General features: G+C 44.8%; 2 protein-coding genes across 2 annotated transcripts in view; both read left to right on the top strand.

Moving 5' to 3' along the window:
• The window catches only part of RADIL (Rap associating with DIL domain), a 79,612-nt gene that overhangs the window by 16,622 nt on the left and 36,091 nt on the right, over nt 1–26,899 (top strand). The gene's annotated exons all lie outside the window — the stretch shown is intronic.
• Nucleotides 5,873–10,163, top strand: PAPOLB (poly(A) polymerase beta). Its single transcript, XM_023188498.2, has one exon. It carries the CDS (start codon nt 6,088–6,090, stop codon nt 7,999–8,001), a length of 1,914 nt encoding a protein of 637 aa, XP_023044266.1. The 5' UTR covers nt 5,873–6,087; the 3' UTR covers nt 8,002–10,163.

Here is a 26,899-nt window from a genome sequence, read left to right as displayed (position 1 = left end):
TTTCTTTTCTTTTCTTTTCTTTTCTTTTCTTTTCTTTTCTTTTCTTTCAAAAATAGAGACAGTGCCTCACCAAGTTGCCCAGGCTGGTCTCAAACTCCTGGGCTCAAGTCATCCTCCCACCTCAGCCTCCCAAAGTGCTCAGATTACAGCCATGAGCCACCACACCTAGCCTCACATTATGTTTTTGACACCTCCCCATGGTGCTCTAGTCAACTCATTGCTTTTGACTGATGCATAGTTTTCCATTATATGCCTATACCATATATTCATTTCCTTAAGCACAGACACTCAAATTGGGTACAGATTCTTCCTACTAAAATGGTGACACAATGAACCTGTTGAGGGCCTGTGCAGAGTTCTTGGAGGCATTCTTCCAGGAAAGGAGCTGCTGGATTACAGAGCATATGTGCATGTCATTTCCTGGTGAGCACGGCTGGACAGTGGCTTCCTCAGAAGCCTCCTGTGCCTGTGTGCCCCTCCACACCTTTAGGCGCTGCTTTAGTCCATTTCTTGTTACCACAACAGAATACCTGTGGCTGGTAGTATACAAGGAAAAGAGGTTTATTTCTCTCATGGTTCCACAGGCTGGGAAGTTCCAGGGCATGGCCCTGGCTTCTGGTGAGGGCTTCCATGCTACATCATCACATGGCAGAAAAGGTCAAAGGGGAAGCAGACAGGTGCAAAGAGGGAAACCTGAGGGGTGCCCTGGCTTTATAGCAGCCTACTATTCTTGGAAACCAATCCATTCCTGTGAGAACTGATCTGGTCTTGCCAGAACGAGAACTCATTTACTACGGTGAGCACAGTACCAGCCATTTATGAGGGATCTGTCCCCACAACCCAAACACCTCCTACTAGGCCTACCTCCAGCACTGCCCCTTTTGGGATCAAATTTCAACATGAGTTTTAGTGGGGACAAACAAACCCCATCCAAACCATAGCACTGACTGTGCCGCTGTCCTCACCCCTCACTGACCCAGGATTAGTCTCCCCTGGAGACACTTTCACATCCAAAGGTATTGCAGTGGAGTGGAGTGTTATAGGAACGCAGCCATAGAAAGTCCGTAGCTGTCGGGCCGGGCGCGGTGGCTCAAGCCTGTAATCCCAGCACTTTGAGAGGCCGAGACGGGCGGATCACGAGGTCAGGAGATCGACACCATCCTGGCTAATACGGTGAAACCCCGTCTCTACTAAAAAAATACAAAAAACTAGCCGGGCGAGGTGGCGGGCGCCTGTAGTCCCAGCTACTTGGGAGGCTGAGGCAGGAGAATGGTGTAAACCCGGGAGGCAGAGCTTGCAGTGAGCTGAGATCCGGCCACTGCACTCCAGCCTGGGCGACAGAGCAAGACTCCGTCTCAAAAAAAAAAAAAAAAAAAGAAAGTCCGTAGCTGTCTTTTGTGAGCAGCTGTGCAATGAATAAATGATTTCCCCAAGGTCACAACGTATAGATTTGAAATTGCCCCTCTATCTAGTCAAGACCCAAGAAACAGGTTTTCTAGATATTGATTTGCCAGAGACCTGGATGAGAAATAATTTTTTGTTCTCATTTATACATAAATAAAATTTGGCTACTCTGTGTTAGGCTGTTGACTAGGTGCTGGATATGTTGCAATAGACAAAACAAAGACATCAATTTAATGGATTTATAAATAAATGATTTCATGGAGTCAGGAGTCTAGTGGGCAGTCAAAACAAAGATGTGGCTGGGTGCAGTGGTTCACGCCTGTAATCCAAGCACTTTGGGAGGCTGAGGTGAGTGGATCATGAGGTCAGGAGATCGAGACCATCCTGGCTAACATGGTGAAACCCCGTCTCTACTAAAAATACAAAAAAATTAGCCGGGTGTGGTGGTGGGTGCCTGTAGTCTCAGCTACTCAGGAGGCTGAGGCAGGAGAATGGTGTGAACCCAGGAGGCAGAACTTGCAGTGAGTCGAGATCGAGCCACTGCATTCCAGCCTGGGCGACAGAGCAAGACTCCGTCTCAAATAAAAAAAAAAAAAAAGAAGAAGAAGAAGAAGAAGAAGCAGGTTCTGAAGTTCACTCTTGATTGCACCCACCCTGTAGAAGATGGAATCTTGGATGCTGCCAATTTTGAGCAGTTTTTGCGAGAAAGGATCAAAGTGAACGGAAAAGCTGGGAACTTTGGTGGAGGGGTGGTGACCATAGAAATGAGCAAGAGCAAGATCACTGTGACATCCAAGGTCCCTTTCTCCAAAAGGTATTTGAAATATCTCAACAAAAAATATTTGAAGAATATTGGGCTGCGCCTAGTTGCTAACAGCAAAGAGTTATGAATTACATTACTTCCAGATTAACCAGGACAAAGAAGAGGAGGAAGACAAGGATTAAATTTCATTTATCTGGAATATTTTGTATGCGTTCTTGAATAAAACTTGGGAACCAAAAAAAAAAAAAAAAAAAACACTGAAAAGAAACAGTAAAAATACAATATTATATTCTTGTAGGGCCATCATTGTATATATGGCCTGTTGTCCAAAATGTCATAATTTACATGACTGCAACTACAAGTTGTTTTATGTGCTATGAAAAAGAAGCACAGGTGCTCATTTGGAATGCGGGTGAGGGAAATTCACTCTGAAGAGGTGAAATGTAAGCCAGTGTCAAAGATGACAACACACCAACCAGGTAGAGAGCAGTGGGCAGTTGGTGGGGCAGGAAGAGCGTTCTGGGCAGAGAGAACAGCATTGTGTGAAGATCCAGGGATGAGAGAGAATGATGCAAAGGCAGGCACTGCAATAAGGCCATTGCAACTGGTGCAAAGGGGAAAGTTGCAGCAGGTGTGGCTAGACAGATAGTTGGGGGAAAGATCAATCTGGCTTGTTACGTATTTTGGATTTTGCACTGCATATAATGGGAGGTCATTGGAGGGATTAAAAGATGACTCTGGCTCCTAGGTAGAGAATACTTTGAAAAGGTCAGTAATAGGAGATTAATTCAGTTGTTGTAGAAGTTGAAATGAGAGTTGATGGTGGCTTGGACTAGAGTTATGAGGGAACAGGTAGAAAGCAGTAGAGGGATTTTAAGTATATTCTGGAGGTGGTTTGGACTAGAGTTATAAGGGAACAGGTAGAAAGCAGTAGAGGGATTTTAAGTATATTCTGGAGGTGAAATCAACAGAACTTGTAAATGAATTGGATGTTGAGAATGCAAAAGAGCGAGGTGTCCAGAATGACTCCCAGGTTTCTCGTATCAAGAGTTGGGTAGAAAGAGATGTCATTTCCTAAAATGGAGACTACTGAGAGAGAAGCAAACTATGGGAGGAAGAGTCAGAGTTCTCTTTAAACTATGTTAAGTTAAAGACATTCAAATATAGGTGGTAACCATGGGCAGTCAGATAATATGGATCTGGAGTTCAAATATAGGTGGCAACCATTGGCAGTCAGATAATATGGATCTGGAGTTCAGGCAGAGTCTGATTAAAATATGAATTAATCTGTAAGTAGGAGATATTTAAAGCTGTGGAAATCAGTAGATTAACCAGGCAGTGAATGTACATGCAGTGAGGAGAAATGAGGGCTTAGAATAGAAACTGGAGGAACTCCCAACATTTAGAGATCAAGTAAAGGAAGAGGAATCAGCAAATTCGACTGAGGAGTGCCCAGACATGTGGAAGACAACATAAAGAGTATGGTGTTGCAGAGGCCAAGATGAAGCTACGATAGGTCAAAGAAGATGGAAATCATTGGGGTCATGGATTGGGCAACATGGAGGTCACCAAAGACCTTTCTGATAGCTGTTTTTGAGCATGCAAGCCAATGTTGAAATGGATTGAAAAGAAGGTATTTATATTTCTGGCAATATACAGGATTAATTATCCTGGAAAATCTTAAGTGCCTGGAAATGTTGGATAAATACAAGAAGTCTTTTTTTTAATGCATAGCTTACCCAGGAAAATAAAGGAAATCTCTAGGGGTGGAAAAAAAGAGAGATGCCTTGAAATCTCAGAATTTTAGCTGATTCTGAAACTAGAACCGTCCTAGAGGCATTTGCCAGTCTTGGAAACTGAGAAACTTAAGTTTAGCAGCTGTCCAAGAAGAGAGAGAAATCTCTTAGGACCTTAAAAGGTAGGAAGTTAGAATTGAGACCCCTCCAAATACAACTGGAATCCTCAAAGGGTGACACATTGAGTGAAAAATGGAATAGGAAAAATCTACTACCTGGTGAAAGGGGATGGCAAAGGAAGTTCTCTCTCTTTACCTGGGTGGGAAAAACTAAAGACTGTTCCTTAGAATTGAAAACCACATGTCCTCTCACATGTATTTGGGGTTCAAAGTTGCACCACCTAGATGTTGTGGATAATCCCTGGATAAGAAATTACACTGTATGTAATTCTATAGTGTACAAGAACATCTACTGGAAACAAAGCAAATCCTCTTTGGAAGGACACATCCTCTACACAGGCATTCCAAGCCTCACCAGAAATGAGCTCACAATCCAAAATTACAAGACACAAGAAGTAGTGCCACTCTGAGTTCTTGGACAACAACAAACTGTATGGTTTCTCAAGAGCATTTGGAATTAGAATCATAAGTTATAGAGTATTAAATATGTATGTTTAACACGTTTAAAGAAATAAAGGGTGGGGGAAAAACATGAAAGAACAGAATGCCATCTAAAAGGAAGAGAAGCTTGGAAAAGAACAAAATAATGTTTCTAGTAATAAAAATATAAGTATTTAAGTGGATATTTCAATGATGCTTAAACAGCAGACTAAATACAACTGAAGAGAGGAATTGGAGGTAATCTGGCATCACCCAGAAAGACACATGGCTTAAGAGACATGGAGGACACAGTGAGAAGGCTGACAACGTGTCTAGATGAAGAGAATCAGGAGACAGGTGGGAGAACATATTCCGAGGAAGTGTCTGAGAAGCTTCTGGAGATCATGAAAAGCATGATTTCTGATTTGGGAATCATAGTGTATCCTGGGTAAGATTATATTTTTTATTTTTATTATTTATTTATTTATTTTTGAGACGGAGTTTTGCTTTTGTTGCCCAGGCTGGAGTGCAATGGCGCGATCTCAGCTCACGACAACCTCCACCTCCCAGGTTCAAGCAATTCTCCTGCCTCAGCCTCCTGAGTAGCTGGGATTACAGGCATGCACCACCACACCTGGCTAATTTTGTATTTTTAGTAGAGACAGGGTTTCTCCATGTTGAGGCTGGTCTCGAACTCCTGACCTCAGGTGATCCGCCAGCCTTGGCCTCCCAAAGTGCTGGGATTACAGTAGTGAGCCACCGCACCCGGCCTGGGTAAGATTATTAAAGAGACATCTATGCCAGGACACACAGTGGTGGGATCAGACAGGGCACTAGGGACAGAGACTTTTACAGCTGCCATAAGAAAAGGCAGACGAGCAGCAGTTCATGCAGCTGTGGAATTCTCAATGGGAACCAGAGGACAGCAGAATCATGCCTTTAAAGCATGGCCAGAATACAAATGTTGACCTCGAAATGCTGCCCCAGCTAAACCAACGTCCAGCAACGGCCCAAGAAACAAGACAGAAACTGCTTTCCACCAACGGGTTCCCACTATGAAGGGGTCTTTGGACTTCCAAAGGGTGCACGCTAGGGTGAAGTGGGCAGAGGGTGCCCCCAGAAAAGATGCACATCTGAGATGTCAGGGGACTTGAGGAGCAAAGAATTAGATGGGTAAAGTTGGGCAAATATGTAAAATAGTGGTAATAAAGGGTTGAGTTTGGCCGGTTATAGACAACGTGAGCCCTGTCCACCCCCATGTAGACCCCCCCGCGCAGCGGGAGGGGGCCCTCGGCCCAGAAAGCCATGGCTCCCGTGAGCCCTCGCGCTGGCGGCCGGTGCGCAGGCGCCCACGCGTGTACGGTAGGTTCTGGAACGCGGCCGCTGAGGGGTCTGGCGCCATGTTGGGACTGCGGGGAAGGCGGAGAAGCTCCTGAAGCGGCGGGCGCGCAGCGGGAGCGGGAGTGGGGTCGGACCAGGGCAGCTAGAAGCCCTGCCCTTCCCGCCTCAGAGGATCATGACCCGGGCGGCGGCCACGAAGGTCGCGGTGGTGGGGGACGTGCCCTGGAGGGGCGGGCGCTGAAAGATGATGCCGTTTCCGGTGACAACGCAGGGACCACCACAGCAGGCACCGCCACCGAAGTGCTATGGCATCTCCTCGCCTATCAGCCTAGCGGTCCCCAAGGAGACGGACTGCCTTCTCACCCAGAGGCTAATAGAAACCCTCAGGCCCTTCGGGGTCTTCGAAGAGGAAGAGGAACTGCAGCGCAGGATTTTAGTTTTGGAAAAATTAAATAATCTGGTAAAGGAATGGATACGCGAAATCAGTGAAAGCAAGAGCCTTCCCCAGTCTGTAATTGAAAACGTTGGCGGAAAGATTTTTACGTTTGGCTCTTACAGATTAGGAGTACATACGAAAGGTGCAGATATTGACGCCTTGTGCGTTGCACCAAGGCACGTGGATCGAAGCGACTTTTTCACCTCATTCTATGTTAAACTGAAACTACAGGAGGAAGTAAAAGATTTAAGGGCTGTTGAGGAGGCATTTGTGCCAGTTATCAAACTGTGTTTTGATGGGATAGAGATTGATATTTTATTTGCAAGATTAGCACTACAGACTATTCCCGAAGATTTGGACCTAAGAGATGACAGTCTGCTTAAAAATTTAGACATTAGATGCATAAGAAGCCTTAACGGTTGCCGGGTAACCGATGAAATTTTACATCTAGTGCCAAACATTGACAACTTCAGGTTGACTCTAAGAGCCATCAAACTGTGGGCCAAGTGCCACAATATCTATTCCAATATATTAGGTTTCCTCGGAGGTGTTTCCTGGGCCATGCTGGTAGCAAGAACTTGTCAGCTTTATCCAAATGCAGTAGCGTCAACTCTCGTGCGGAAATTCTTCTTGGTATTTTCGGAATGGGAATGGCCAAACCCAGTGTTACTGAAAGAGCCTGAAGAACGGAATCTTAATTTGCCTGTATGGGACCCAAGAGTAAATCCCAGTGATAGGTACCATCTTATGCCCATCATCACACCAGCATACCCACAGCAGAACTCCACATACAACGTGTCTGTTTCAACCAGGATGGTCATGATTGAGGAGTTTAAACAGGGACTTGCTATCACACACGAGATTTTGCTGAGTAAGGCTGAGTGGTCCAAACTCTTTGAAGCTCCAAGCTTCTTTCAGAAGTACAAGCATTATATTGTACTTCTGGCAAGTGCACCAACAGAAAAACAGCATTTAGAATGGGTGGGGTTGGTGGAATCAAAGATCCGAATCCTGGTTGGGAGCTTGGAGAAGAATGAATTTATTACACTGGCACATGTGAATCCACAATCATTTCCAGCACCCAAAGAAAATCCTGATATGGAAGAATTTCGTACAATGTGGGTGATTGGGTTAGTGCTAAAAAAGCCAGAAAACTCTGAAATTCTCAGTATTGATCTCACCTATGATATCCAGTCTTTCACAGATACTGTTTATAGGCAAGCAATGAATAGTAAGATGTTTGAGATGGGTATGAAAATTACTGCAATGCATTTAAGAAGAAAGGAACTTCACCAGCTGCTGCCCCATCGTGTGCTTCAGGACAAGAAAGCACATGCAACAGAAGGTAGAAGATTGACAGATCTGAAGGACAGCAGCTTTGACTTGTCTGCAGGCTGTGAAAACAGCATGTCTGTGCCTTCATCTACTAGCACTGTGAAGACAGGCCCATTGATGAGCAGTTCTCAGGGTAGAAATAGTCCTGCCCTGGCTGTAATGACAGCATCGATGGCTAACGTACAGGCTACTGAAATTTCCTTGCAACAGATGAAAACCAGTGAAAGTTCAGGGGTTGCATTAAATGAAAGTATTCCTCACGCTGTCTCTCAGCATGCCATTTCTCCATCACCAAAGGCCATGGTCGCCAGAGTTGTTTCTTCGACATGTCTCATAAGCCATCCAGACCTTCAGGAAACGCAGCAACAAACATATCTAATCCTATAGTTGGAGTCTAGAGGATATTCTTGCCTCATGAAGAAAGGACCAAGAAAAGCAAAACAGAAGAGGAGAAACTCAATACAAAGACAAGTACAACTCCATTAGAAAAATTCAGACAGCATCTTCTCTGTTGGCCTCTCAGGTAACATCAGTATAGATCTTTCCAGTATCCCCATTCTCCCTGCAAATCCTGTTCCTGTTATCAAGAATTCAGTAAAAAAGGTTGAATGGTTAAAAACAACGTCAAGGGTCCATGAACAATATCTGCCAACTCAACCTGTCATCTTCAAATACTAAAGAACGAGAATGAAGGGTACAGGACTGGATATGACTTAAAATAGATTGAGGCTTATTTGGTAACTTCCTTTACTGGGCCAGTCTTGATCAGAAGTCCACATTAGTATGTGACAGCTAGAGGTACTGTTATTAATGTGTCAGCAACAGTTACATTAATTATTTCAAAGGACTACTGCCCTTAAAAAGAAAAAAACCTTTCAGCTGTATTTGTACCCGTGACTGACATCTGGACTGGATTTATGTTTGATGATTTGTTGGGAAAATTTGCAATACAAACTGGTATCAGAATTCCTTATACTGATGATGCACTTTATATTTTTTACTAGAAAGTAGAACTAATTTTAGATTTTTCAAATTGGTGAATTTTATTTTTCCCTGAAGAGGTTTGTTCACTATTAATCTTAAAATTGGCTACCATTGTGCAGTGGTGTACTATACTTCAGAGAAAGCATATAGCTCAGTCCCTATGAGGTAGCTGTAACCCTTTAAAATGAAATGTCAACTTTAAGGTATATACTTGACATCAAAACAATCATTAGTAGGTCTTTGGTTTTGATGGCCCACTACGGAGAAAGGACACACTGGTTTTATCCGTAGAACTGTTTTAGAGAGTAATCAGCGATCAAACATTTTCTTTGAGCTAACAAAGTTCCATGTTCTCTTTTCCTCAATCATTAGTCCTAAAACAAAAAAGCTTTTTGCCTCCCTCTCTTCTCTTTGCGTGTATGGGCACAGTATTCTTATGTGTCATTTCACAAGAAAAAAAGAATAATAATCTCTAAACCATGATGTGAAACCGACAATCCTGTGGCCACATGGCACAAAGACCAAATATTGGTTACAATCAAACACTACATTTTAGCAAAACTTTACTAAATGTAATGTCTATGAGATATGTTTCTGATCTTGGATGACCATTTGATCGCTTCATATGAGAAGTTTTGTACATTCCACAGAATACATCCTTATAGGAAAGTTAATTTCCAATTGCACACATAAGCAAAAAGGCATTTTCTTCAAGAATTTTAAGCACATTTTTATTTTTAAACGATTTATCAAAATTCATCTCTAAATTTTACATGTAGAAACATAAAAAAGTAATTTCTAGCAAGCACTTGACATCTTATTGGCTTTCTGCTCTTTTAGTCTACAAAAGATTAGCAATACTTTAAGTTGAAAAAAAAAGATCCCTCATAATTAAGCAGTAGAGCATCTATGTTTAGGAAATGTGAGGGGCAACAGATGTGAATGAATGAAAGTTTAGTCTTTCTTAATCTAGACAGCAAACTTAACAGGCTTTCCAATTAGCCTTGCTTTAACCCCTCCTGTCCCTCCTCTGACTCTGCACTTTCCGTGTTTAACTGCAATTACTTAAACTCTTTTCTTGTCTTTCTGGATTAATTTTCTAAAGTTGGAATATAGTCGTGTCCTTTTAGGCTGTAGAGACTTTTCTTTCACCATTACCTTCTGATCTCTAGTATACAGTATTTCTTTTTCTCACATCTTTGCCCTTTCACCACAATAATAAATCGGGTGAAGTGTGCACAGTAGCTGTATTTCAAATGGCTACGGTGTTAGGTTGAAATGGCCAGGCAAAAATTTAGTCTGGTCATTTTGTTTACACATTGGGAAAAAAATTAGTTTATTAAACATTACCTGTAACTGTATCTGTTTTACCAAGCTGGAACCTTGGAACTTTTTATTTCTAATTTTTATTACTTGAATGTCAGACCATTTTTCCTGTGATGTACCTAGTGAGTGGAGTTTGCTTTGTTTTATAGTATCTATACTCCTGGTATATTCAAGCACTGTTTTGAAAACAGATGACTTATTTCTCCATTAAAAATGCAATAAAAATAAATGGCAAACAAGCAAAGTGAAACTAAAATACTGGACAGTAGTACGATTTAAATCTAAGATATGAATTCAGATGTACTTACATTGTTCTGAAGGAGGGTAGAGACACTGATGAACTTTTCAACTTTACTCAGTCTAGAATGTAATAATGTTTAGGGAAACATGAAAAGGTTAAAATTTCAAATCGGTAAAGGTAAAAAATGAAGTTAAGCTGAATCCAACAGAAGGCAGGAAAAAAAGGGGGAAAGCATACAAAAAAATAGAGTAAAAAGAAAACACAATCTGTGGTCATGGAAATGAAACCAAATATATCTGTCACTACAATAAATGGACCAAACTTTGTGTTTTAAAAAGGCAGAGACAGTCAGATTCCATGGGAAAACCAAGTCCAACTGTATGCTGTTTTACTTAAGAGAGACACAACCAAAATAAAAGGATGGGAAAAAAGCATGCTAGTGAAAAGAAGCTGGTATAATAACAATATCATTCAAGTAGGTGTCAGAGCAAAAATAATTATTAAGGGCAAAAGGACCATGTATTAATGATAGAAGACCTACGGCATCAGGAACATTGAATAATTTAAAACTTGTCTGCACCTAATAAATCAGCCTCAACATAAAATAACAAAGATGAACAGAAATTGCTAAATATGTCATTATCATAGAAGATTTCAAACTGGCCTTTCATTAACTGATATCAAGCAGATAAAAATAGAAGGGAAACAGTTTTTGAACACAGTCCAGCGTAGTGGCTGGTGGACTTTTTGCATTAAGGACCAGATAGTAAATATTTTCAGCTTTGTGAAGCCGTCGGGTCTCTGTCGCAGCTACTTAACTCTGCCTTTGTAGCGGGCAATCAGTCATAGACAATATGTAAACAGAAGGCCAGGGCTGGATTTGTCACCCATCCCCCTCAGCCATTGTTTGCCATCAATGATCTGGTAAACATTTGTTATAGAACCTTCCACCCCACAATTGGAAAATGCATATTATTCTCAGGTATTGGGTGTGTACAAAAATTAACCTCATGCTATATCAAAAGTAATATTGAACACATTTCAAAGTATCTGATTTATAGGACATGTTCTCTGACCACAGAACAGTAAGTTAAAAATTAAGTAACAAATAGCATAAAGAAGACACAAAAAAGCTCAAGTCATAAAAGAAGAGATTGGTACAATTAAGAAATTTTGTTCATCAGATAATGAACAGTGAAAAGTGAAAAACTGAAAAACAGGCCCTAAGCTGGGAAAAGGTTTTGTGATAAGATAAAACTGACAAATGATTACTATCCAGAATATATTAAGGATGGCAAAGGAAAAAGTCTATTTTAAAGATCACCAGGCCGGGTGCAGTAGCTCATGCCTGTAATCCCAGCACTTTGGGAGGTCAAGGCGGGTGGATCGCTTGAGGCCAGGAGTTCAAGACCAGCCTGGGCAACATGACAACATGACAAAAAGCCATCTCTACTAAGAATACAAAAATTAGCTGGTCGTGGTGGCACGTACCTGTAGTCCCAGCGTGTACCTGTCAGTCCCAAGAGGCTGATGCAGGAGAATTTCTTGAACCCAGGAGATGAAGGTTGCAGTGAGCTGAGATCGCGCCACTGCACTCCAGCCTGGGTGATGGTGAAAGTCTGTCATAAAAAAAAAAAAAAAGGTTGGATGCAGTGGTACATGCTTGTAAACCCAGCGATTTGGGAGGCCAAGGCGAGCGGATCACTTGAGGCCAGGAGTTTGATTCCAGCCTGACCAATGCAGTGAAACTCCACTTTTTGTATTTTTCTCTACAAAAGATACAGAAATTCGCTGAGCATGGTAATGCGCACCTGTAATCCTAGCTGCTTGGGAAGCTGAGGCATGAGAATCACTTGAACCCAGGAGACGGAGGTTGCAGTGAGCTGAGATCACGCCACTGCACTCCAGCCTGAGCGACAGAGCAAGACTCTGTCTCAAAAAATGAAAACAATAAAATCCCCAACAACCCAGCTTAAAAAAAATGGGCCAAAGAAATGCATAAGCATTTCACAGAAGAGGAACTAGGAACGGCCAATAAATGTGAAAATTTGCCCAATCTCAGTAATAAGAAGGAAAATACAATATAAGACCAGGGAGGTATTTCTTTTTTCTTTTTTCTTTTTTAACAAAAATATAAAAGTCTAACAGTGTCTAGGTGTTGTGAGGATGAGGAGCAATGGAAACTCAAACACGGTGCCAGTGAGAACATGGTGCAAATTGTTTTGGCCCCTTTGGGAAGCAGCTTGGTCTTACCTAGCACAGTTGACGACAGGCCCACACTCTGCGTTCCAATTATTCTCCTTGTAGGTCTTCACCCTTATGCTGTGGGACACTGATGTACTTCATCTTACTGATCCCCTTAGTCTTTGGGGTGACCAGCGTCTGTGGGACCACAGCCGTGTCCAGGACCCTACACACCTTCTAGTTTACCTCAAGTGTGCCATTTAAATACCATAATTTTCTCTGGTATTTCTCGTGGTGGTAGAAAAGTCAGAAAGCATTTGAAAATGAGTATGAGAGTATTTATGTCAATGTTTTGTCATAGCCTAAAGTTCCAAACAATCCACATATCCATCAATGAGGGAATGGCTGGATGATGGCATAGTTGTGCAATAAATACCATAAAGTTGTGAAATTAAACCGTAGCTACCTGCGTCAATGTTAGCTGTGTCTCATCATGTTGGGGGGAAAAGCACATTGCAGAAAAACGCACAGAGCATGATACCATTTATATAAGGTTTCAAAATAAGCAAAGTAGAGCAGTATAATTTAGGGTTCCAAAAATGTGTGGTATAACTATAAATGAAAAAAGGCCATGTTAAACACGGAATCCAGGAAAGTGATTCCCTTTGGTAGGATGAGAGGTGGGGACAGGCAGGAAGATGTGCTTGGGAGGGTTGATGTGATTCTGGAACTAGTTCATTCTTTTTAGGTTGGGTGGTGGATGAAATGGTGTTCATTTTGTTATTAGTCTAAGTTACAAATGCTTTAATATGTGTGAAATATAATTAAACAACCAATACCAAAGTGGTATCTTTTTGTTTTTGCTTGTTTGTTTTGAGACAGAGTCTCGCTCTGTCACCCAGGCTGGAGTGCAGTGGCACGATCTTGGCTCACCGCAACCTCAGCCTCCCGGGTTCAAGTGATTCTCCTGCCTCAGCCTCCCAAGTAGCTAGGATTACCGGCACCCACCACTATGCCTGGCTAATTTTGTATTTTTAGTAAAGATGAGGTTTCTCCATGTTGGTCAGGCTGATCTCAAACTCCTGACCTCAGGTGATCCGCCCGCCTCAGCCTCCCAAAGTGCCGGGATTACAGGCATGAGCCAACACGCCCGGCCTACCCCCAGCATCTTCAAGTCAGCAGTGGCATGTCGAATCTCCATCATTCTTTGAGTATTTGACTTCCTTTCTGCTTTTTAAAAAGTCCATGTGTTTAGGTGAGGCCCACCTGTATAATCTCCCTTTTGATGAACCCAAAGTGAACTGATGAATAAACTTATTTACATATCTGCAAAAATCTATTTTGCCATACAACAAAACATAATCATGAAATGACACAAACAATTCCCACTCACACTCAAGGTTGGAGGGCGGGTTATGCAAAGCAAGGGTCACTGGGGGTCATCTTAGATCTGGTTGCCACAGTCTGCCATCTGGCCTCCAGTAACCCATAGTTACACCCGCATGCAAAACACACTCTCACCCCATCTCAAGGTCCCCCAGTCTCATCCTATTACAGTATCAGTTCAAGTCTAAAATCTCATCATCTTAATCTAAATCAGGTGTGAATGGGGCTTCTGGGTATAATCCATTAAGTACCACTCTTGGGGCACTATTTCTTTCCATCTGTGAACCTGTGACATTAAAGACACAAGTATCTGCCCCAACCCTCCCAACTTACAACGGTGGGACAGGCATAGGGTAACAGTCACTCTGGTTCAAAAGTGAGGGAAATGGACTGGGCACGGTGGCTCATGACTGTAATCCCAGCACTTTGGGAGGCCGAGGCGGGTGGATCACATGAGGTCAGGAGTTCGAGACCAACCTGGCCAACATGGCAAAACCCCATCTCTACCAAAAATACAAAAATTAGCAGGGTGTGGTGGCACATGCCTGTAATCCCAGCCACTTGGGAGGCTAAGGCACAAGAACTACTTGAAAGGTGGAGATTGCAGTGAGCCAAGATCGTGCCACTGTACCCCAGCCTGGGCTACAAAGTGAGGCTCTGTCTTTAAAAAAAAAAGAAGGAGGAGGAGAAGAGGAAGAGGAAGAGAGGGGAAACGATCACTCTTGTAATTCAAGCATTTTGGGATGCTATGGTGGGAGGATGGCTTGAGGCCAGGAGTTCAAGATCAGTCTGGGCAACATAGCAAGACCCCCATCTCTACAAAAAATAAAAAATTAGTCAGGCATGGTGGCACACACTTGTGTTCCCAGCTACTCAGGAGGCTTAGATGAGAGGATTGCTTGAACCTAGGAGTCTGAGGTTGCAGTGAGCTATGAACGTGCCACTGCACTCCAGCTTGGGCAACAGAGCTAGACCCTGTCTCAATAAATACATAAATAAATAATAGGAGAAAATGGAAGGTAAAAAGGTGCCACTGGCCTGGCCCAAAGCATTTTTGAACTCTAGTGAGGCAAATTCCAGTCCAGTGGAAGTTCTTTTGTTCCATTCCAAAGCCTGGGGATAGTCTCTTAGCTCTGCCTCTGTCCTGTTGGTGCCACCCTCTGGGATCTTGGCTTCCTCCTCTGAGTCATCTTTCCCTCTGCATGGACGATAGTATGTTTATCAGCTACTTCCTGTCTGTAGCCACCCCCTTCATTTTTCAGCGTCTCTGTTCCTTTCAGTCTAGGCCAGCAGTGTTTCTGCTGGCATAATTTTCTGAAGAACTTGTGGCCTGGATGAGGATTTCACGAGAATTCACTCCATTAGACAGCAGCCACATCCATAAATGTCTCTGAGATAATCCCTTCTCTACTTTTAGCTTCTGGTGAGATGGTGGAGGGACAGACAGTGCTCTTGAACTTCCTTGAGGTGCTCTGTTTTGACTAAGAAAAATATATGAGAAACACCCTTACTCTACTCAGTCATTTATGTGACCAGGTACCCTGACCTTTTGGTCCTCCTGGGTTTCAGCAAAGGGTTGTCCAGGCCCACACTTGGTTTTTCCTCTCTGCCTCCCATCAGAAGCCATTTCTGACTTTTGGCATCTCTTGTCATCTGGAGAGGCTGTGCATTTTCAAACTTGTCCAGTCCTGGTTCTTATTTTGCTGAACAGTTCTTCAGTTTCTCTCTCTCCTGTTGCCTCTCACCATAAGCAGCAAGAAGAAACTAGGGGGCACCTTCTATACTCTGCTTGGAAACCTCCTTGGCCATCTCTTCAGGTTCAGCATTTGCAAATTCTGCTTTCCAACAACTGCAGGATGACAATTTCAGTGAGCTCCCTGCCCTCACATCACAAGAACCCTCCTTCCTCCAGTTTCCAGTAACATGCCTCTCACTTCCTTCTGAGCCTTTGCTGGCAGGCTTGTGAGCATCTAGGTTTCTGCTCTTTGCAGCAATTTTGCCTTTTTCTGAGGTGATTTAAGAAAGTTCTCACTTTATTCTGAGAAAAAAGCAATGTCTTTACTGTGCACATTTCCTAGTAGCCTGTTCAAGGTAATCTAGACTTTTTCCATCCTGCTTCTCAGAGTCCTTCCAGCCTCCACCTACTGTCTGATTACCAAAGCACCTTCACGTTTTAGGTATTTGTTACAGTAGCACCCACCCCATTTCCTGGCACTAAAATCTGAACTTTTCTTTCTTTCTTTTTTTTTTTTGAGACGGAGTTTTGTTCTTGTCACCCAGGCAATGGCACGATCTCAGCTCACTGCAACCTCCGCCTCCCAGGTTCAAGCGATTCTCCTGCCTCAGCCACCGAAGTAGCTGGGATTACGGGTGTGTGCCACCATGCCTGGCTACTTTTTTTTGTATTTTTAGTAAAGACAGGGTTTCACCATGTTGGCAAGGCTGGTCTTGAACTCCTGACCTCAGATGATCCACCCGCCTTGGCCTCCCAAAGTGCTGGAATTCCAGGCGTGAGCCACCGCACTCGGCCCTGAACTTGTTTTCTATTGCTTGCAACTACAAGTGCAGCTTAAAACTATAGTATTTAACTTACATTTTCCACAAGTCAGGAGTCTGGGCATGGGGGAGCTAGACCTTCTGTCCAGGTCTCACACAGCTGCACTCAAGGTATCGGCTGCGCTGCATTCCTCTCTGGAGCTCAGGGACTTCTTTCAGACTCAAAGTTGTTGGCAGAGTTCAATTCCTTGTGGTTCTGGACTGAAGCCTCTGCATCTCTCCCCTCCTCTCTCACTGGCTTACAGCCGGGGACCACTCTCAGCTCCCAGTGACTGCTGTCAGGTTGCCCCCGTGATGCCCTGGAGAACTTCCGTGGCATCCCACACTTCTCACACTTCATATCTCTCTGACTTCTCTTCCGTGACCAGCTGGAGAGAACTCTGGGCTTTGAAGGAGCACACGTGATTAGGTTTGGCCCAACGAATAACCTCAAAGTCAGCTGATAGACAACCTTAATTATATCTGCAGAATCTCTTCTCCCATGCAGCATAATCACAGAGTGAGCCCAGAGGGCAGAGATCGTGGAGCCATCTTAGAATCCTGCCTACCATAGTGACCTTCCGTGCTTTTTCTGTGCTTATATTATTCTGCAGGGGACTTCTTACATATGTATGTACATACCTACAGGGTTCTTTTTGTCAAAGTTTTTTTTTTTTTTTTTTTTTTTTTAATGGAATCATCTGTGTAGTATGGGTAAAAGCAATGAAGAAAAAAAGGAAAAGAAAAAATGGGGGAATCATATACTTAGTTTTCTGTATTTTTCATACCAGATCCTGTCTGAAAATTACATCGTGTGTTATACCTCCAATTCATTCATCTTAATGGTTATGGAATATTCCTTGGTGTAGACGAAACACTATGTATTTGGGGATTGTTAGGAACCATTTTGCAACTTACCTTCCTACGTATACCATATTTCACCAAAGAAAAGATGTTATCAGTAGTCAGATTACCAGTGTTAACCAACATAAAAAATACGACAATTAAACTAAGACATAATTCTTATTATCTAGGATTTTTATTTTTGTACTTAAGCTATATCGTATCTAAAGATTTATTCCAACACAGATTTTGATCTGTATTCGTTTTGTGCATACACAGAAAGGTATGCAGGAGTGAAATGAATTTAGAGTCTAAGTCTTTTCAAATCAGAGCCGTCCCTGTCCACACTCCCCACACAATCTTTGTCCCCAAGCAGATCGGTGATGTGGCATCCCCTGCTGTCTCATCTCTAGTATGTTCTTCCAAGCCACTTGCTATTCAGTCTGCAAGTTTGTTGCAGATAACAGCTGGAAGGTATGTTCATTCTTTGGATGGTCCTGAATTAACTGAAATGTTGCAGAATCTCGCCCCAGGCAACAACAACCAAGTTCTCGCCTCACAGCTGCAGCCTGGCTGACATTCCACAGAATACAGGAAGTCTTCCAGTTCCAGAGATGTTAGAAGATAAACACGTATGTTTAGGAGTTGATGGAATTGATCCTATGAACGTTCGTTCATTCATTCTTGTAGTAGAATGAAAACTATGTACACTTAAAAATTTTAACTTATTTTCACCAAAGTTATGTATATATATGCACAGTTAAAGCAATACTTTCTCATTACTAGTTAAAAGCAAAACAGCAGTTCTCTGCCATAGCCGTTCCTTCTTCCCAGTTTTGAACTCCCCACAACCACTTTCAACTGTGAACTGTTTCTTTTTGGCTTTTAATTCCTTATCTTTTTTTTTTTTTTTTTTTTGAGATGGAGTTTCCCTCTTGCTGCCCAGGCTGGAGTGCAATGGCACGATCTCGGCTCAACGCAACCTCTCCCTCCCAGGTTCAAACGATTCTCCTGCTTCAGTCTCCCGAGTAGCTGGGATTACAGGCATGTGCCACCATGCCCGGCTAATTTTGTATTTTCGGTAGAGATGAGGTTTCTCCACGTTGGTCAGACTGGTCTCAAACTTCTGACCTCAGGTGATCTGCCCACCTCGGCCTCCCAAATTGCTGGGATTACAGGCCTAAGCCACCAGGCCCAGCCTAATTCCCTGTCTTTAAATAACAAATGTATCCTGCTATGTCTTGATTTTTAAAAATTTCAGACATTTTCTAGTGACTTCCTTCAATGGAAAATGAGAACTTAGATCTTTTCACCACCCCCCCTCCACATTTCCAATTCCTATTGCCCAATCTTCTCAATATAGTCATTTTTTATTTTTAGATTAATAATCAGGGTTTGCATTTTTATGATCATGTATAGCTTTTCACAACTAAAGATGGATCCATACAAAGATTGTTTATCCTTCCTGTCCAACTTTTATTTTTCTTTATAGTTAATTATTGTCCTTCTTGCTTGTCCGTTCTTTTCCTTGGTACCTTTTATTATTTCCGCATTCCCTTAGCAGTCTTAATTGTCTTCTCTAAGATGTTTAGATATATTTGATATCTTATCAATTTCAGCTTCTTGGAGCCGTCTTCCTTGTCTCTGTTGGATTATGATGTAAAGAAATGTATTTGCTGAGTTTTTTTAAAGTTTTATTATAAGAGATATTTTTATACCATAAATTTTACCTGTTTTTAGTATACAATCGAATGAATTTTTAGTAAATTTACAAAGCTGTGTGATCATCATCACAGTCCAGTCTTAGCATTTTTTTTTTTTTTTTTTTTTCAGACAGGGTCTCACTCTGTCACCCAGGCTGGAGTGAGTAGCGGGATCTCAGCTCAGGAGATCGAGACCATCCTGGCTAACACGGTGAAACCCCGTCTCTACTAAAAAATACAAAAAAACTAGGCGGGCGAGGTGGCGGGCGCCTATAGTCCCAGCTACTCGGTAAGCTGAGGCAGGAGACTGGCGTGAACCCGGGAGGCGGAGCTTGCAGTGAGCTGAGATCGCGCCACTGCACTCCAGCCCGGGCGACAGAGCGAGACTCCATCTCAAAAAAACAAAAAAAGAAGAAGAAGATTGTACCTCTGGGACAAAAGAGACAAATACGCGGTGGTGCCCGAGATGAAACAGCGCCCTCCACAGGGCTGTGTTGGTGGCCTGCCCAGCGCCATGCTGGATGCAGTGAGCAGGACTGTGCTTCGCTGGTAACCGTGACCCACTCTAAGAAAAGGGCTCACAGGCTTCCCAGGATAACTGGCTAAGGCCCCTGGTTTCGGCTGGAGAAAGTTCTCGGTTCCGCCACGCCGCTCTCTCCTCGGCACAGCCCTGGAGAGCTCCGTCTCCATCTGTGTCTGCCTAACAAATGGCTTAAGCAGTTTATCTCCTCAGTTACCCATTATCTTAATTAGGTTTTCAGTTGCTTCTCAGAGAGCGCGATTGTTGTTCCCTGAGTAAGACTCTAATTAGTATGAGGCGGTCCTAAGTTTCATCATGGAAATGATACCCTACAGTATGTAAAAAATATTAATAATAATAATTTCTTCTTCCTCTAAAAAAATGGAACCTCTTAATTTGCCGAAAATTTGGAAAATAAGTGCAAGTATAAAGAAAGGAGTAGAAATCACCTGTCGGCTCACCTCCTGGAGAGAATCATTTTCAACCTTTTGGTGCTTTTCATTCTGGTGTTTTCTTAGTGTATGCATTCATTTACTTCATTTAGTGATCGATTAGAGATGGGGTTCTGGTGTTTTCTCAGAATATGCCTTCATTTTCTGACTCTATTTATGAGGTCTTGCTCTGTCACCCAGGCTGGAGTGCAGTGGCACAATCATAGCTCATGCAGCCTCCATCTTGTGGGTTCAATGGCTACTCCTGCCTCCACCTCCTGAGTAGCTGGGACAAGGTGTGGCCCACCACATCTGGCTCATCTTTTTATTTTTGTGGATTTGGGGTCTGGCTGTGTTACCTAGTCTGCTCCCAAACTCCTGGCTTCAAGTGATCCTCCTGACTCAGCCTCCCAAAGTGCTGGGATTACAGGCATGAACCACCATGCCCAGCCTACATTAGCTTTCTTTAGGTTAGGTTTCTAAAGTATTCTGCAAGTATAATTTTCATATACAGGACACCTCTCGCTTCTTTCTTCCTTTTTTTTTTTTTTTTTTCTACGTAGGTCAAATTCTGATACCCCTTGCTTCTTAATTCGCTCCCTTTCCTCAATCCTAGTACTCAGGGACCACATGTGGTTGACTCCTGGGTCATGAATCTGACATGATTTGCTTCTGATCTTTAAAAATATTACTGGCCAGGTGCAGTGACTCATACCTGTAATTCCAGCACTTTGGGAGACTGAGGTGGGAGGAATGTCTGAGCACAGGAGTTTGGGACCAGCCTGGGCAAAATAACGAGACCCTGTCTCTACAAAAAATACAAAATTAGCTGAGTGTGGTGGTGTCCACATGTAGTCCCTGCTACTTGAGAGACTGAGGCAGAAGGATTGCTTGAACCCAGTAGGTGGAGGCTGCAGTGAGCTGTGATTGTGCCACTGCACTCCAGCCTGGGTGACAGAGCAAAACCCTGTCTCAAAACCACAACAAAACAGTCTGAATTTTGCTTATTCACCATGTCTAGTCACCTTGCTAACTTCACTTGTTAATTGTAATAATTTTTTCCGTAGATTCTTTTGTATTTCCTGCATACACAATCACATTGTCTGCAAAATAATGATAATTGAATTTGTTTCCTTCTTTCTTTTCTTTTTTTTTAGACAGAGTCTCACTCTGTTGCCAGGCTGGAGTGCAGTGGTGTGATCTCAGCTCACTGCAACCTCTGCCTCTCAGGTTCAAGCGATTCTCCTGCCTCAGCCTCCCAAGTAGCTGGGACTACAGGTGCCTGCCACCATGCCCAGCTAACTTTCTGTATCTTTAGTACAGATGGGGTTTCACCATATTGGTCAGGATAGGCTGGATCTCTTGACTTCGTGATCTGTCTGCCTTGGCCTCCCAAAGTGCTGGGATTACAGGCGTGAGCCACTGAGCCTGGCAACTTCTTTCTTTTCAATCCTGTATCTTTCCTCTATTTTTCCCCGCCTGTTGGACTGACTAGGACCTAGTACAAAGTTGGAGAGAAGTGGTTACATCAGGCATCATTGTCTTGTTCCTGATGGCAAGAGGAAGTTACATATACAGTCTCCCTAGAATTGTTTCCCTAATGAGAGAATTGGTTCCCAAAAGCGAGGTTAATATGTTCCTGTCTAGCCACAGTTGCTTTGTAGGGCCTTTTTTTTTTTTTTTTTCGGAGTCTCGCTCTGTCACCCAGGCTGGAGTGCAGTGGCGTGATCTTGGCTCACTGCAACCTCTGCCTTATGGGTTCAAGCAATTGCCCTGTCTCAGCCTCCCGAGTAACTGGGATTACAGGCACCCACCATCATGCCTGGCTAATTTTTGTATTTTTAGTAGAGACGGGGTTTCCCCATTGTTGTCCAGGCTGGTCTTGAACTCCTGACCTCAGGTGATCCAACTGCCTCGGCCTCCCAAAGGGCTGGGATTACAGGCATGAGCCACAGCACCCAGCCTTTGTAGGGTTTCTGTAATGAGAATAAAATGGAATTAGATGCAAAATGCCCAGAATCAAGCTGGCCATGGCATAGGGAGGTGCTTACCAAATTATGCCTAAGCAGTTCTTTTTTGTACATTTGAAATGATTTTTCTTCAAAGACTGCTTGATGGTCTTATGGCTCTGTGTCCTTTGCTGACTTAGAAAAGGGTGCTTCAGCTAAAGGAAGACTCATTTCAGGCCTATCTGACGTCTGTGTTTTGCAGCAGTAACTGCAGAGTTTATTTAGCAGTGCGCCCCCGGCTGTTACTAGGGGCCACTTTAAAATCATCTTTTGGCCGAGGGCAGTGGCTCACGCCTGTAATCCCGGCACTTTGGCAGGCCAAGGCAGGCGGATCGAGGTCAAGAGATCAAGACCATTCTGGACAACATGGTGAAACCCCGTCTGTACTAAAATTACAAAAAATTAGCTGGAGGGGGGGCGGGGTGGTGTGGCAGGCGCCTATAATCCTAGCTACTCGGGAGGCTGAGGCACAAGAATCGCTTGAATCCAGGAGGCAGAGGTTGCAGTGAGCCGAGATGACACCACTGCACTCCAGCCTGGGCAACAGAACGAGACTCCTTCTCAAAAAAAAAAAAATTGTCTCTTGCCAGGCATGGAGATGTGCACCTATAGTCCCAGCTATTCTGAGGCCAGATGTTCGAGGCTGCAGGGCGTTATGGTGACCACGCCTGTGAATCCACACTGCACTGCAGCCTGGGCAACATAGCAAATAAGCAAAATGGTCTCCCGTTCCCCAGTAGCGGTCAAGTTCCGCAGCCCAGGAACGTTTCATTATCCCCTCTGTCTCCAGTCACCTCATCTCTGAGGCCTGAGAGTGAGGATGGGTGACAGAAACAGTTCCAAGTTGTGTATATCATTATTCCAAACCATCAAGAGCTGGGGAGGGAAGAGAAAACAGGATCAGGAGGTGAAAGCTGCCGGCTGAGTTTATAGAGGAACTGAGCGACGTTCAGGAAAAGCCTGTGTTTTTATTTCCAGGGCTGTTCAGAGTCTGTGGGAGCTGGTGACGGTCACCAGCTGCTTGTCCAGGTTCCCTGTGCACCCCCGGCACGCAGAGCCCCGCCCTCTCTGCCAGCAGCGCGTCACTAGGCGCTGCCTTCTCGAGGAGGGGAGGGGGTGGCCTAGACAAAGTCGTATGGTGGTGGCTGCATGCTGTCCCCTCGCCTCTTCCTCCAGCAGTGACTACCTCACCTAGGAGATGAGGCTGTGCTCAGCAGCTCGGCTTGGCCCAGGCTGGGGAGGAAGTCCACTAACAGGGCTTCAGGGACACAGAGCTCAGCGCTCCTTTCCTTACGGCCTCTGCTGTGAGAGTAGAAGAAGGATGTCAACAACGACCGTCCCATCCCAATCGTCTACACTTTCCCCATTGCCCCGGCGCCCTGCACTTTCTACTCCTTCCATCCCATGTCAAAGGCAAGCATTTCATGGCCAGGCAGGCCTGTCTGCGAACCATGGTCCCTTAGGAGGCCTGCATTGCTATTCCAACCTCTGGCCTTGTCACGCCTTTTTTTTTTTTTTTTTTTTTTTGAGACAGGTTCTTGCTCTGTTGCCCAGGCTGGAATGCAGTGGCGTGATCATAGCTCACTGCAGCCTAGACCTCCTGGGCTCTGGGCTCTGGTGATTCTACCACCTCAGCCTCCCAAGTAGCTGGGACTGCAGGCACACACCACCACGCCCAGCTAATTTTTGTATTTTTTTGTAGAGACGGGGTCTTTGTGATGTTGCTCAACCTGGGCTTGAACTCAAGCCATCCTCCTGCCTTGGCCTCCCAAAGTGCTGGTATTACAGGCTGAGTCACCGGGCCTGGCCTTATGTTATCTTCTTACAATGTCAGAAAGTGTACGTTTTGCTTCTGAGGCTGGGACCCCATGTATTAGCAGATGTTTGGAGCCAGGCAGGTCCCTGAGGGATGCTGTGGGCGAAACAGTGCTACCCACCAAGGTCCTAGTTACCCAGACCCTGCCTTATTCCTGGGCCGGGTTGTTTTTCTGCCTCTCCACCAGAGCAGATCAACAAGGGGCAGCAGGGGAGACCCGCACCCGCCGGCTTCCTCTGCAGGAACTGACAGACACTTCTCCTGAGAAGGATTGAAATTGACACTAAATCAAACTGGAGGCTCCCCACCAAGCTCTCCCAGTGCTTGTGGGTGTCACCTTGTCCCCTGTAAGGAACCGCTGTGGACAGGGCTTCGGGGGAGGGGGAGTGCTCTGGCAGTGGCTCCTCTCCCTGGCTGCTGTGTTCTAGAACCTTCCAGATGGCATTTACCAATACAGATTCCTGGACATCCCTCAAACCTACGCGGCACCTCTGTTCCCAGTGAACCCAGTCACGCCAGGGCAGGAGCATTCCCAGAGATCCTTGAAGAAGACAAGGGCGTTGGGGCCACAGCTGACCTCGGCTAAAACTAGGCAGCCCGTCTTGTCCCTCACATGGGGTAGGCAACGAAAGACATGGGTATATTCTGGCTTGCAGCCTGGAAGTGTCCCCTTCACCCACAGCAGGGACTGGCACTTTATTTAAGATGAATGACTTCCCATCTAAAATTACTGTTATGAAAGGCTGCGGTCGTCCTGCCATTTTGCTTTATTAGAATTCATTTGTTTTGAAATAGTGGTTTCTTTTTGTTGTCGTTTTGTTTTGTTTTGAGACGGAGTCTCCCTCTGTTGCCAGGCTGGAGTGCAATGCCGTGATCTCGGCTCACTGCAACCTCCGCCTCCCGGGTTCAAGCGATTCTCCTGCCTCAGCCTCAGGAGTAGCTGGGACTATAGGCGCCCGCCTCCACGCCCAGCTAATTTTTTAATTTTTAGTAGAGACGAGGTTTCACTGTTAGCCAGGATGGTCTCGATCTCTTGACCTTGTGATCCGCCCGCCTCGGCCTCCCAAAGTGCTGGGATTACAGGCGTGAGCCACCATGCCCAGCCAGAAATAGTGGTTTCTTGATGATGTATTTCTCTCTGAACTTATTTCATGTTGGCGGAATCTCCCATTGGTTGCATAGGGGCCCCTGGGGTGACCCTGTTCTTGGCAAAGAACATACCTGTATAAGACCCCCAAACCAGGCAGTCCCTAAAATTGCAAAGCCCTGGCCTCGCCTTCCTGAGCAATGTGCTGCCAGGTCTGAGGGCCTTGAAACCTCCACGCTGTGTGTCTAGCGATGGTGCCATGCGATGCTTCTGAAGGTGGCTGGGGTCAGCGTTGCGAGAGATGCTCTCCTCGTGCATCTGTCTCCCTCCACCCAAAGGCCAAGTGGGGGCGATTTCTGTCCCAGTTCAGGCAGATCCACCCTGGGACTGCACAGCGCTGACACGGTCAGGTGACTCAGGTGACGAAGCTGTATCAGGTCAGGCACAAACAGGGCTCGATTGCAGCGCTCTCTGTGGGAACTTGGGAGGCCATGTCATCCCCCAGCATGCCTGACAGCAGACCCCCTGGGAACATGAGTGCTGGGGTCCCGTCTCTTGCAGCCTCATCTTGGGACAGGGCCAAGTCACAAAGCCACACGTGAGCAAGAGGCCTTTCCAACTTCTGTGATTTTTACTTTAACAAAAGTGTTTATGCTGGGCACGGTGGCTCACACCTGTAATTCCAGCACTTTGGGAGGCCTAGGTGGGCAGATCACTTGAGGTCAGGAGTTCGAGACCAGCCTGTCCAAGATGGTGACACCCCATCTCTAATCTAAAGATACAAAAATTAGTCCAGCATGGTGGCACGCACCTGTAATCCCAGTTACTTGGGAGGCTGAGGCAGGAAAATCACTCGAACCCAGGAGGCAGAGGTTCCAGTGAGCTGAGATTTTGCTACTGCTACTCCAGCCTGGGCGACAGAGTGAGACTCTGTCTCAAAACAAACCAACAAAAAAGTTTTTAAAAATAAAGTATCATCAGTTACATTTACCTGACACCTGGGTTCCCACCTCCCAGATTGGACAGGTAAAGGTTTTTATCGTATTTGTTTAGAGTTTTTAAAAATGAAATAAGTCAAACACGATATAAAGTTATGATAATGTATTTATTATAAATTATATATAACATATATTCTGTTACGTACTGGACGCTATACTACATCCTGTGAAACTGAAGGCATTTCTTCCACCAGCCCCGGGCTTACTCCGCTGCCTGCTGAGGACAGCCACCATGTGGTAAATTCACTGTGTGCCTTGTTGTTTTGTAAAATAGCTCTACATTGATCACACGTTTGGCTGTAAAACACATTCGTTTGAATTCTCAGCGAATTAAAAAGAACTGAAATTATATCAACCACAGTCTCCGACCCCAGCCCAACAAAAATAGAAATCAGTGCTAAGAAGATTGCTCAAAACCATACAATTACATGGAAATTAAACAACCTACTCCTGAATGACTTGGGGGTAAAAAATAGCTTTGCATGCAAATATACAGAAACCATAAGCGATGTACAGCGGTGTTTTAGGTCTTTAATAAAAACTGAACCAACGCGTCATACCATGTGTTATGTCATGTCACATGTCACCTGAAGCTTGCTCTTTCACCCTGTGGTCATGTACACAGCTGGCTACAGTCTTCTCTCTGCAGAGCTCTCCTCCCGTGCATGGCAGCTCCCCGTGAGGGGCGATTGGGTGGGTTCTGGGATTTGCTAACTCAAGCAGTGCTGAATGCACGTGTGCACGTGTGCATGCATGTGTGCACAAGTGCATGGGTCCTGCTGTCTGTCCCACAGCAGGGGACTGAGGAGCAGAGTGGCGTGGTCAGTTGCTGTCCACAGTGGCCATGCCCGCAGCCGTGCCGTTGTTGGCAGTGGCCGCTGCTGCTGCTTCACCTCCCCCACACCTGCACTCAGAGGGAGGCTCTGTCATGCTTGTGGCCTTGGGTGCAGGGACAGCGCCGCCGCCCAGAGGAGAGGCCTCACCTCTGGCCCCTCATTGAAGGCTGGCAGCCTGGCCGTTCTACACTCATGCAGGCCCACCCAGCACCAGCAAGGAGACCCTGGGAGTGGCCCCTGTGTGTCAGCCTTGGTTCTGACCTGCAGACATCCCAACCCTGGGCCTGAGGAGGCTGTGGGGCCTTGCCTGGAGGAGCAGGGTACACTCAGCTGTGAGCCACTTGCCTGGGGCTACAGCCCTAGGGGACACGGGCCTGGGACATCCT

The sequence above is a fragment of the Piliocolobus tephrosceles genome, chromosome 8, assembly GCF_002776525.5.
Source record: "Piliocolobus tephrosceles isolate RC106 chromosome 8, ASM277652v3, whole genome shotgun sequence".
NCBI lineage: Eukaryota > Metazoa > Chordata > Mammalia > Primates > Cercopithecidae > Piliocolobus > Piliocolobus tephrosceles.
Note: the sequence above shows the minus strand (reverse complement) of the source record. Positions and strands in the feature narration are given on the sequence as shown.

Bases quoted from the DNA above. Each gene is read 5' to 3' on its own strand.
- PAPOLB (XM_023188498.2), top strand. From the start codon at position 6,088: ATGATGCCGTTTCCGGTGACAACGCAGGGACCACCACAGCAGGCACCG.